Below are 12657 nucleotides of genomic sequence, written 5' to 3' on the forward strand. Positions count from 1 at the left end.
TCATTGCAGAGCGAACAGCTGAACTTGGCTGTGACGTGGCCACAGGTAAGACAAGCCCTAGAGCGAGAGTGGATGGCAAGTAGAACCCCTTAAATAGCACAAATCTCACATACTTTCTATTTTGCTGTGTGACCATGTGATGCTTTGTCTGCAAAAGGGATGTTTGGTGTCTTCTAATGACTTCTATATTTCATTACTCAGGACTTTAGGGGGTTTACTTATTTATTGTGAAACTGGAAACAGTTTCAACGCCCCTTGCTTTACGGAACTGATGGTCTTCAAAGCTGTGGATATGGATGGGATGTCCTAGTTGGTCCAGGGGGACAGAGTTGAGGTCTGTCTCTACCTTCAGCCTCCAGAGTATCCTTTCATTACAGAGAATCCTTTGACAACATCACAACGTAAAGTATTAACGGAGGTACTATGTTTTGGTTGTAATAAAATAACATAATAACTTGTTTATTTGGTTGTTTTGGATAAAAGCGTCTGCTGAATGTAAAATATTTTACTATACTGTTCAAAGTAATAATTTCATTAGAAATTCATTCTAGATGTAATTTTCGTTTATTCACAAAAATTGGTTTGATCCAAAGATTGAATGTATATATTAATGTGTTATATGGATACAATCAAATGGACCAAGGCTGTGTTTTATTTAATAATCCTTTCTAACAATTATTAGATTAATAACCTAATCTAATAATTCACACTATTTAATAATAGTGTGAATTTAAGAATTCACACTATAGGCTTTATAACACCAGCCTGCAACAATATGGTCACCAGAACCTCCAGACAAGTCCTCCAGAACTTCCAGGACACCTCAGGATTATCCAGAGAACCTCCAGACAAAGTTCTCTCAAACCTCCAGTAGTATCTAGAGAACCTCCAGAAGAATCTCTTCGGAACTTCCAGAACACCTCGGTAGCATCTAGAGAACCTCCAGAAGAAGTCCTCTAGCTGTAGGTGTCTGACTGCGGCAGAAGGAATGCAGCGGATGGACATGGATGAGGACATGAGCCGAACCCTCATGGTTCGTCAAGGTAACTCACCCTTCTTCACTACACCTACTTCAGCACACAGTGGTGAGCAGCTTCTGCTCCCTCGGCCAAAAGGTTCTAAGTGCGATTCCCAATGTCCGCAGTCTACTTGCAGTCATCCTTATTGACCTAGAGTCGGCTGAATGTCCGGTAGTGTGCTGTATCTGGGCAGCATGACAAGGGGGCTGCCCACTAGCCTGCAACATCCTCTGTTATACAGGCTTCGTGTTTTATGATGTTTTATGATGTTTATGATGTTTGCTGTGTTTTGTTTTTAAGCATCTTGTCAGTTACGAACAGCTATATATCATTAAATATTTGATTTTGATTTCATAATATAATTTACTAGGATGTTTCGGATACATGCATTGGAAAGGAATGTTTGGTTGAATTCAACCCCACCTCACCCAAACCCCTGCTCCACCCACCCCAACTCACCCTTTCCTCCACCCACCCCAACTCACCCTTTCCTCTACCTCCCCCCCCTCCACCCTCTCCCACTCACTCTCTCCTCTACCTCCCCCTCCTCCCCCAGCACACCCTCTCCTCCACCCATTCCAACACACCTTTTCCAACTCACCCTACTCCACCCTCCCCACCCCATCTAAAGGACCACAATGGAAGCAAGCCTTTGGGCTTTATTGTGTTTTTTTTATCCTTTTGAACACTTTTTGTTAATTGTTGTTCAATAAAGTTTTCATTCATTCATTCATCCCCCACTCACCCTCTGCTCCACCTCATCCTCCTCTACCCACGCCAACTCACCCTTTCCTCCAACCACCACAACTCACCCTTTCCTCCACCTCATCCTCCTCCACCCTCCCCCACTCACCCTCTCCTCCACCTCATCCTCCTCCAGCCGAGCCAACTCACCCTCTCGTCCGGCCTCCCTAACCCACCCTCTCCTCCACCTCACCCTCCTCCACCTTCCACAACTCACTCACCCTCTCCTCCACCTCATCCTCCTCCACCCACCCCAACTCACCCTCTCCTTCACCCAACCTATCTCAACCAAACTTTCTCCTTCACCTCCCCCTCCTTCACCCTCCCCAACCCACCCTCTCCTCCACCTCCCCCTCCTTCACGCTCCCCAACCCACCCTCTCTTCCACTTCACCCTTCTCCACCCTCCCCAACTCACTCATCCTCCTCCACCCACCCCAACTCACCATATCCTCCACCCAACCTAGCTCACCTCAACTCACTCATCCTCCTCCACCCACCCCAACTCACCATATCCTCCACCCAACCTAGCTCACCTCCACCTCTCCCCCAACCGTGATGCCATGCTAGGCTAGGCTAACAAGCTACCTCCGGGCCGCTCTGTTCCAGGGGGCCTGAAGGACCGTCGCCTGCCCTACTTGTGTCTGACCGCTGGGTTGCTGTTCCTGTGTGCCACGTCCCTGGCTGGAAACGTAGCGCAGTTTTACTGTGAGTAACGTCTGCATGATGTCTGGTGCACCTGGAACGTGTGAAGCAGGTCTTGGTCATCGAACATAGATATATATACTGACTAGATATCGCACTCGGCTTCTAAGCATGCATCAACCGATAATAATATTGTATGATAATAATAAAATGATATATAGTAATAAAGACACTATTCACTCTGCTCTCAGTTGGAAGTGGTGTGGTCCAGAGGCTTCACCACACCTTTGCCAAGCAAGAGGAACAGCTACAGGAGCGATACAGGAACCTGACGAGGAACAGCACGGGTCTGCATGATAGATACCACACTCTTCAACTAAGTAACCAAGCTTTGACCCAAGAGAGAGACCAGCTACTGGGACAGTTTAGCACCCTGACCTCAGAGAGAGACCAGCTACAGGGTCGGTTTAGCACCCTGACCTCAGAGAGAGACCAGCTACAGGGCCGGTTTAGCACCCTTACCTCAGAGAGAGACCAGCTACAGGGCCGGTTTAGCACCCTGACCTCAGAGAGAGACCAGCTACAGGGCCGGTTTAGCACCCTTACCTCAGAGAGAGACCAGCTACAGGGCCGGTTTAGCACCCTTACTCAAGAGAGAGACCAGCTACAGGGCCAGTTTAGCACCCTTACTCAAGAGAGAGGCCAGCTACAGGGCCAGTTTAGCACCCTTACTCAAGAGAGAGGCCAGCTACAGGGTCGGTTTAGCACCCTGACCTCAGAGAGAGACCAGCTACAGGGCCGGTTTAGGACCCTGACCTCAGAGAGAGACCAGCTACAGGGCCGGTTTAGCACCCTTACCTCAGAGAGAGACCAGCTACAGGGCCGGTTTAGCACCCTTACTCAAGAGAGAGACCAGCTACAGGGCCAGTTTAGCACCCTTACTCAAGAGAGAGGCCAGCTACAGGGCCAGTTTAGCACCCTTACTCAAGAGAGAGGCCAGCTACAGGGTCGGTTTAGCACCCTGACCTCAGAGAGAGACCAGCTACAGGGCCGGTTTAGGACCCTTACTCAAGAGAGAGACCAGCTACAGGGCCAGGCTAGCACCCTTACTCAAGAGAGAGACCAGCTACAGGGTCGGTTTAGCACCCTGACCTCAGAGAGAGACCAGCTACAGGGCCAGGCTAGCACCCTTACTCAAGAGATAGACCAGCTACAGGGTCGGTTTAGCACCCTTACCAACGAGAGAGACCAGCTACAAGCCAGTACCAATGTACTTAGGAAAGATAATCTTCAGTTACAAAGTGCTTTCTCCCAACTGTCTGCAAGTGAAAGCCAACTCAAGAAGGAAGTCAAAGCCCTGAATCATACAGGTGCATGTACATGTAAGTGGAGTTGTTTTGGTTACATATATACTGTATATATATATTATTACTATTATTTATATTTTTTGGTATATCTTGGTGGTAGTAGCAAATAATAATAGCATATTTTGGACTTAATAATATAGATATATATCAACATCTATGTCGATTCCGACACACCAAGCTGGCTGATCCGATGTGTGTGTCACAATCACATTAGTGTTAAAGCAGAGCCACTTAACATTGCTATATATTAAATAAAGCTGATAGTTGTAGTACCTCTAACTTGCTATCATTTAGACCATTTTGGTAGATAAATGTGTGCTACCAAGTTTCTCTTTCTCTAAAGGACCCTATTTTCCCAGCGGTGTTGATGCACTGAGACCACTCGTAGTCTGGTCTATCCTGCGTACATCTGGTGGACACCTCCATGTGATGCCACCAGAGGGGAGATTGTGACATGGCTCATGATGGCTCATCAACATCACGCCTGCTGGTCAACTGGGCCGCTGGGCCTTTAATGGTTGTTTTTATAACCCTGTATCTATTTGCAGCCCAGGAGTGTCCTCTGCAATGGATTAAATTCCAGTCTAGTTGTTACCTAGCCTTTACTGGGGAGAAGAACTGGGAGGACAGCCGCCAGTACTGCAAGAGCAAACAGGCCGACCTGGTGATCATCAACAGCCTAGAGGAGCAGGTGAGGAGGAACGAACAGGGATGCACTACTCCTAACATCTAAAGGGGCACTCCACCGATTGAACACTTTTAGACTCCTGTTGGAGGATATGATCTGTGTCATTATATATAGTTTACAATAGGTGCCGCCAACAAAACGTTTTAGTACTTAGCACTGTGTAGCGTCTTATCCTAGCTATCTTTGTTGTATACGGGGAATGGGTTAACCTAGTGATTGTTAGTGCTTGGCACTCGGTTCTATGAACATCCTTACTGTACATTGTATATTGTTCTTTCTTTGCCATCGGTTGGCTGAAGGAACAGACTAGCGACCTCACGAGAGCACCAGTATGACCAGTGCACCAGGGACTCCTAGGAATGGACTGGGAGTTCTCTCTGGTGCACACCTCGCCATGATGCCTCGTTAGTTTGCTGTCTGTTCACGTGTTATTTCTCCATTTATTGCAAAAACAAATTTTCAAAATATTTCAGCCAGCCAGTGAATAGCAGTAAAAGATGCAAGTTATTGGTTACAGCTAAATAAGCTACACCAAATAATGCATATTGTATTGGAAAGCTTCATATGATTATTAAAATCTACTCGCCACTAGCCCAACGGGGCCCTCAATGTGTGAAATCAATGCGCTCTTCATCTAATCATCTAACTATCACCCGATGTCCCAGAATCCTCAATCAGAGAGATCTGGGGACAACTTTTGGTGGACTGCCTTCAGAATCACTGACGCAGAACTGTACGGAGAATTCAGAAGTATTATTCAAACAAGCTCTTAAACGCTTTCTAATTTCTTCCCACATAAATATCTTTGAAGATATTTGTCAATTCTTCGCTCCCGAATGTGATGCACAAATGGATAGGTTTGAGTGACATCAGGACCGAAGGGGTTTGGATCTGGGTCGACGAAACCACCCCCACCACAACGTAAGTTTACCTTGGGTCATCTCCCTCCCAGCTAATCGTCTATCCCATTGTTAAAACTGTTGGGGTCGGGGTGCCCGGTGGTTCACCGGGTAGAGAGCTTACCATTAAGGCTTTAAGTCCTGATCGCAGCGACCCGGGTTCAATTCCTGCCCGTGGTCTTTTGCTGCAAGTCCTCCCCTTTCTCTCCTATACCTTCCTGTCTATCTAACTCATCATAAAGCATAATAATGCAAAAATAAACTTAAAAAAACAGTTGGGGTCTGATCTACTCTGGAAGTGAGCAGATGCGGTCCCGGTACCCCCACTGTGCCCTGGACAAACCCTACCCGATGGCTCCCTGTAGCGGCCAGCATTCAACTGAACCGTCAAGCTTGACTGTTTTTGTAATTGTAAAATAGTTCTGCTTCATTTGTGTGTTGGGAATCCATCAAACTCTGTTTCCTGGAACCACTGGCCGATAGCGTTACCAGTCCAGCTCTCCTAGTCTGTTGGCATCACACTAATCAGCAGGGACTAGCCCTGCCTCTGCTGTATCAGTTTGAATTCGCTTTGTTCGGTTACGATCCGATACAAATTGATTAATCCCCCGTAGGAGAAATTTGTTGATTATGGGAGAACGAGCAACCTATCCCCTAGATACCACTACAGTATCTTCTGGGAACAGCCTATTGATGGAACCACACTTATCTGACTTATGTGACCATGTTAAGTAGCATTGTCATATCTGGTTGCTTGAACCTGGGTGGTACAGAGCTCCAACTGGGAATTTCTCCAATATTGATAGTGTGTTTTGAAGGTTCTCAACCTCATGTGTGCCTAGATGACTAGATGTAAAGTGTTGTGGTAGAAAGACTTGTTTTGCTGTGGATCGTCTGTTGCAGGTATTGGGACGAGGACCAGCCTACTGGCGGTGGACAGGACTGTGGCATGACATGGACCAGCGGAGGATGGAACGACTTCGGATGTGAAGAGTTAGGCGGCTGGATTTGTGAGAAGTAGAGAGTAAATGTATTTGGTATGGGGATGGATCGGATGTGTCCATCACCAGGGGCTGTTAGGATGCTGCTCGGGGAATGTCCAGATGTATCTGCTGATGTCTGGATCTGTCTTGTGTTGTATACGTTGAATGGGTTAACCTAGCAATTGTTAGTGCTTGGCACTTGTTTCTATGAACATCCTTACTGTACCGACAGCGATATATTGTTATTTCTCTTTCTCCTGTAAAATGTACTTATTGTAAGTCGCTTTGGATAAAAGTGGCTGCTAAATGTAAATGTAGTGATGTTTGGATCTTTCTACTGAGTTCTGGATGTGTCTAGCGATGTCTGGATGTGTCTACTGAGTTCTGGATGTGTCAAGTGATGTCTGGATCTGTCTACTGAGTTCTGGATGTGTCAAGTGATGTCTGGATCTGTCTACTGAGTTCTGGATGTGTCAAGTGATGTCTGGATCTGTCTACTGAGTTCTGGATGTGTCAAGTGATGTCTGGATCTGTCTACTGAGTTCTGGATGTGTCTAGTGATGTCTGGATGTGTCTACTGAGTTCTGGATGTGTCAAGTGATGTCTGGATCTGTCTACTGAGTTCTGGATGTGTCTAGCGATGTCTGGATGTGTCTACTGAGTTCTGGATGTGTCTATTGATGTCCAAAGGTGTCTGGATGTGTTTCCTGATTGTCACCATATGTGCTCTATGACGTTTTAATGCTTCATAATTTTGTTGTAATGTTTTCAAATCCATACATTTACTATACTGTACTATACTGTCACTCACCTGCCTCTTCTGCTTGCTTGTGTTCTGTGATTGTACTGTGATTATTCCATTGCCTGAGGCATATCTGTAGAATCTGCCATCTGTGAAATTTATATGCAATGATTTGGGTGATTACACATTATAATTAATGTCACAAAAACATGTTGTTTCATCATTAACATAAAGCATTAATTATTCAAGCCTACAATGTCTTCCTCAGATCAGATAGTATGTGTTACACAACTGTAACAAACCAATGTTGACTGTGTGAGGGAAAACTTTTCATTCATCATTTATTTTAATTTGCAGCGGATATCACAACTAATGTCAATAGAATGAGGTGATATTTGTGTCTATCGTCTCAACATTAGCTTCATATGGGCTGAATTGGTTAATTCACTCTGGCTGAGAGCATCGGCTCTATGAACTGAAGCAATCGACTGAAGTTCACAACAGTTTGAAGCGTTCCCAGTTTCTTAGCTTTGCAGACAACACTTGTCCAGTGATGTGGTCATCTCTACTATAGTCAATAATCAACAATCCCCAAGAAAAACCCATCCCCATATTTACCAACAGAAAATAACCAAACATTTCGTGATATTAAGTCTTTTAAACAGTGAATATTTGTCAACCTGCGGGGAAGGGGAAGGGTTCTAACATCGGAGGAGCGCCTTCCCTTGGGTTCCACTGGACTGCCAGGACATGAATAGCGGTTGGTTGCCGTTCGCCGACAAAACTCGGATGGCAGGGATTTGAAAAAAAACAATATTTTTCATGTGTAAAATGATAAAAGATAAATATTGAGAGATAACAGATTCAATATTATGACTTGGTGCTCGTGTGACCGGGGACGGGAGCAATATTATAATGTTAATATCAAGTATCCAATGTGAAACAGCTGGCGTTTCATCAACACAGCCTTTTAAAACCGCCTTTTACTGAGTGTGATATCTATGGGTGGTGCTTGTGGCACTGTGTCAATTAAAGGCTATTGCGCCTCTGTAAGGAGGTCAATAAAGATTTGTTTTGACACAGACCCACTCATGTGTCTTTGTTCACTGTTCCAGATCGATAAAGATTTCTGAACCTTTTTTCCAGGTTTTGATGGAGTCAGTGAAGAGCTTCTGGAAGAGGTCCAGCCATGCGACACCCAGAGGGACCAGGGGCCTCATGTACAAAGCTTGCTTACGCACAAAAAAGCTGCGTAAGCAACTTCTCACGCAAACGTTCGGATGTACAAAGACTGACTTCACGTGAGAAAGTGCGGTTCTCCACGCAAACTAAATGCCTGGCTTACGCACATTTCTGCTGCATTTTCAGCGCAGTGCAAATCAGCGCAACAACGTTAGGCCTACACGATCACGAGTCATGATGAAGTAATATTGAAATATGAGGCTAGTTCAAAGTGGATTTGAACGTCGGGATGCGTGATCTTAAATGCACTTCAATCATGCGTTATTGCTGTCGAGACGCATAATGTGACACTGTTGTTAGGCTAAACTTAAACAGACCCATAAAAATAAATTGTCAATATTGGAATTAAAAGGAAATTAAAAGGAAGCCCCAGCAATATTATTTTCAGTGATGGCTTCTTTATTAAACATATTTTCCGGACCACGCATGACATCTGGGCTAATTGATCTCTCTTCACGCATTTGTTGTGAAATTCTTGACTGCAATATTATTATATGATGTTGAGTGGAGTAAGCACAAGCCATTGTTACTTAAAATCAATCCATCAATGAACCAGTCGGCCAATTTCGAATTATGTACATATTATTGACACCTTGGGTGTATGGGAACAACCTATCGTCAGCATGCATCCAAATAAATGAGAATATAAAAGCATGCACAAAATGTGGCTATAATTGGTGTGTGTGTGTGTGTGTGTGTGTGTGTGTGTGTGTGTGTGTGTGTGTGTGTGTGTGTGCGTGTGTGCAGTGTTGGCCTTGTTAGAAGATATTGCGAATGGTCGCATTCAAAATGAACGGGTGTTCCGCGACTATTATGATTTTTTGGCTCATGATGATGACTGGCTTATCAGCCGATTCAGATTCCCAAGAGCTATCCTCTTGGAACTATGCATTTCTCCTAACGAGGGCACTACTGCAGGCCTATTTATACTAATTAGCATATTAAATGAGGCAGGAGACTGGGCGGAGAGTCGGGCTCGTGCATGTGCACTCAATTTCACGTTAATTGAGATGTAGGCCTACAAAGAGAATCTGCGTGAAATCGTGCTTACGCAAGGATTGATACATCCAGATTTTTTTTGTGCGCAGCAGCTTTCCAGATTTTGGCGTCCGCAAAGTTTTAGTCAGAAATCCACGCAAGTCTTAGTAGCCTACATGAGTCCCCTGGCCTCAGAGGGATTCATGTGTGGCTCAGCAGCTGATTATGAATCCTGGAGTGGAATCCTCCCGTAGACACAATCAAGATCTTGTTTATTACAAGACGTGCAAAAAGATCTGAGCTCGGAAACAAATGACAAACTTTGCTAATGTTGGTGATAATAATAATAATCATAAATAATGATGATATAATTATTGTGATCATATTGTGCTTTTCTAAATATGCAAAGACACATAATAAGGCAATACATACAATACACAAGTAAACACCAATACAAAGTAAAAGAAGAGAGGGAGGAACGGAAAAATGTAATTTCCACAAGGCTTGTGTTTCAGCTGGTTTTGGGTTTAGTCTCCGGGCCTCTGAAATAGACGCGGCCGTAGCCTGCAATTATCCTATCGAAGGCACTGAGATGGGCCTGGCGCAGACGGGCCGGCAGTAGGATGAAATCAGCCTCAACAGACAGGAAGGAGGGATGAGCCAGGGAAGCTAGCCCGGTTAGCATCCCCGCGAAGACTGACGACGTACGAGCCAAACTGCTGCACGGAGTGGAGAGGTGTGACGATAAAGAGCAGGAAAGAATAGCAGAAAGCAAGATCAGAAAGATCTAGATCAGAGATCAGAGATTTAGATCAGAAACTAACCTTAAATAACATGGCCTCCCTCCCTTTGATTCACCCCCCCCCCCCTCCCCCCTGTGGCAGAGCTATGACACTCTGTGTGCATGTGATTGATGGACAGGTTGGATTCCCTGAACCAATCAGGAAAGAGATGCCTTGACAGCAGGAGGGCCTGATCCAAGAGGTCTCACACAGAAGCTGGCCCATGTTCCACCACAACACATCTTCTCACAGAGCACTGATGGCTGACAGTAGCTGTGGTATTTCTATCAGATTAGGCTCAGCTGATAGCTCTCTAACCAGAAGGTATTTGCAGTTGGCAGACTCACAGTGATCGTCAGCTGGGGTACGGTGAGCCTCTCATCCACCAGGTACCTCCAGAACTTCTAACAAACCCCTTCCCTCAGCCGGACTTCCTTCTTCTGGTCACACAAGATCATTCCGGTTATTTAACTTTGTTAAAATGTCTGTGTTGTGTTTCTATATCAGTATCATGTGCATGTGTGTTGTTGTTTGACCAGTGTTTCCAGACAAAATGTCTCATTGTTATCTAAATGGATTTGTACTGGTTGGGGGGGGGGGGGGGGGGGGGCAATGCGACCATAATAATGATGCTCTCTGTTATCTCTCTCTCTCTCTCTCTCTCTCTCTCTCTGTCTCTGTCTCTGTCTCTCTGTCTCTGTCTCTGTCTCTCTGTCTCTGTCTCTGTCTCTCTCTCACTCTCCTTCTCTCTGTCTCTGCCTCGCTCTCTCTCTCTCTCTCTCTCTCTCTCTCTCTCTCTCTCAAGCTCCAAGCGCTCTCCTTCTCTCTGTGTCTGCCTCTCTCTCTCTCTCTCTCTCTCTCGCTCTCTCTCTCTTTCTCTCTCTCTCTCTCTCTCTCAGCTGTTTATTTAATTTGATAAAAAGCTGCAGAGAATGTCTTAATGTGTCTTAATGTGTGTGTGTTGGTGTTCTCTGTAATGTGTGTGTGTTGGTGTTCTCTTAATATGTGTGTGTTGGTGTTATCTTAATGTGTGTGTGTTGGTGTTCTCTTAATGTGTGTGTGTGTGTGTGTGTGTGTGGTGTTGAACTAGCGAGCAGTTCTGTTGAGGAAATTCTACTGGGTAACTCAGGTTCTGGTTGTATTGTGGCTGTGTGTGTGTGTGTGTGTGTGTGGGTGGGTGTGGGTGTGGGTGTGTGTGAGAGGGGGGGGTTGTTTTCTTAGCCCTCAGACACACGCCACAGGTCACATGACCTGCACATCCCCCTCTGCTTGTTGTGACAGCAGAGAATTCTGTGTGGGTGTGTTTGTGCGTGTGTGTGTGTGTGTATGTATGTATGTGTATGTATGTGTGCACGTGTCTGTGTGCTTGTGTCTGTGTAGGTGTGTGTACGTACGTGTGTGTGCGTGTTTGCGTATGTGCCTGTGCATGCGTGCATGTGTATGTGTGTGTGTGTGTGTGTGCCTGTGTGTGTGTGTGTGTGTATATATGTGTATGTGTAAGAGTATGTATGTGTGTGTGTGTGTCTGTGTGCGTGTGTGTATGTGTAAGTATATGTATGTGTGTGTGTGTATGTGCGTGTATGTGTGTGTCTGTGTAAGTATATGTATGTGTCTGTGAGTGTGTGTGTGTGATGGAGACGCCGGGGGCGTGGCTCTGAGAAGCTCTCTCTGTTGAGTGTGGCCGTAGGGGCGGTGTACATGTGTTAGCATGGGGCAGCACAATGCCCCAGTGCATTAGCCCAGATAGGAGCGGTCTGTACACAATACTGAAAAGACCACTTTCATGCAGACATGACCTGCCACTCTCTCTCTCTCTCTCTCTCTCTTCTCTCTCTCTCTCTCTCTCTCTCTCTCTCTCACACACACTCTTTCTGTGTGTGGGCCTCTTTCCCTCTCTCTCCCTTTCTCTCCCTCTCTCTCGCTCCTCTCTGTGACTCTCCCCACTCTCCCATTCTCTTTCCGTCTCAATTTCTCAGTTGAGTGTCTCCTTTCCTTATGAACAAGTCAGTTGAACGATTAACAATGCATACAAGTAGTGGTTGTGGAGCCATGAAAAATACTGTTGGTTTGCCCTGTCTCCCCTCTATCTCCCTCTCTCCCTCTCTCCCTCTCTGTCTCCCTCTGACTTCCCCTCACCCCCCCTCTCTCTCTCTCTCTCGCTGTTCCTCTCTCTCTCTCTCTTTCTCTCTCTCTCTCTCTCTCTCTCTCTCTCTCTCTCTCTCTTTCTCTTTCTCTCTCTCTCTCTCTCTCTTTCTCTCTCTCTCTCTCTCTCTCTCTCCCTCTCTCTCTCTCGTCTATTTAGCAGCATGAGTTTGACTTGATTCCAAATCAGCAGATTTCTAAACTTACTTTAAATATTGTATGAGCAGAACATTAATATACATTTTCTGTGTTAGCTCTTTAACCGAGCCTGTGTGAGGAGGCATTTCTGAACAAACTAAATGTGAGATGAAAGGTCCTCTGGCGGTCAAGTATAACAGCTTGAAGGTCAGCTGTATGTTTTCTAATGTAAGCCATCACTTCTTCACGCACACGCAGTGAGTTCTGTCTGAAGTTGGACCGACGTAAT

At 45.5% G+C, this 12657-nt stretch overlaps 1 protein-coding gene across 2 annotated transcripts; it reads left to right on the forward strand.

The window, feature by feature from the left end:
• Positions 1-279: 279 nt before the first annotated feature.
• Positions 280-8132, forward strand: LOC311344974 (uncharacterized protein). 2 transcript variants are annotated; one of them, XM_084469331.1, is made up of 7 exons: positions 280-418; positions 787-1043; positions 2372-2470; positions 2659-3789; positions 4323-4465; positions 5274-5383; positions 6265-8132. In XM_084469331.1, the coding sequence occupies exons 2-7, from the start codon at positions 989-991 to the stop codon at positions 6380-6382; spliced, it is 1656 nt and encodes a 551-aa protein (XP_084325457.1). In that variant the 5' UTR covers positions 280-418; positions 787-988; the 3' UTR covers positions 6383-8132. The 2 variants fall into 2 exon arrangements, with proteins under 2 accessions (XP_084325457.1, XP_084325458.1); XM_084469332.1 differs by having other exon boundaries at positions 329-418; positions 724-1043.
• Positions 8133-12657: the final 4525 nt, after the last annotated feature.

This window comes from Micromesistius poutassou (genome assembly GCF_964030765.1).
Source record: "Micromesistius poutassou genome assembly, chromosome: 6".
Classification (NCBI taxonomy): Eukaryota; Metazoa; Chordata; class Actinopteri; order Gadiformes; family Gadidae; genus Micromesistius; species Micromesistius poutassou.

Bases quoted from the DNA above. Each gene is read 5' to 3' on its own strand.
- LOC311344974 (XM_084469331.1), top strand. From the start codon at position 989: ATGCAGCGGATGGACATGGATGAGGACATGAGCCGAACCCTCATGGTT. The intron at 2,471-2,658 runs GTGAGTAACGTC...CTCTGCTCTCAG, and splicing joins AAACGTAGCGCAGTTTTACT to TTGGAAGTGGTGTGGTCCAG. The intron at 3,790-4,322 runs GTAAGTGGAGTT...ATCTATTTGCAG, and splicing joins TCATACAGGTGCATGTACAT to CCCAGGAGTGTCCTCTGCAA.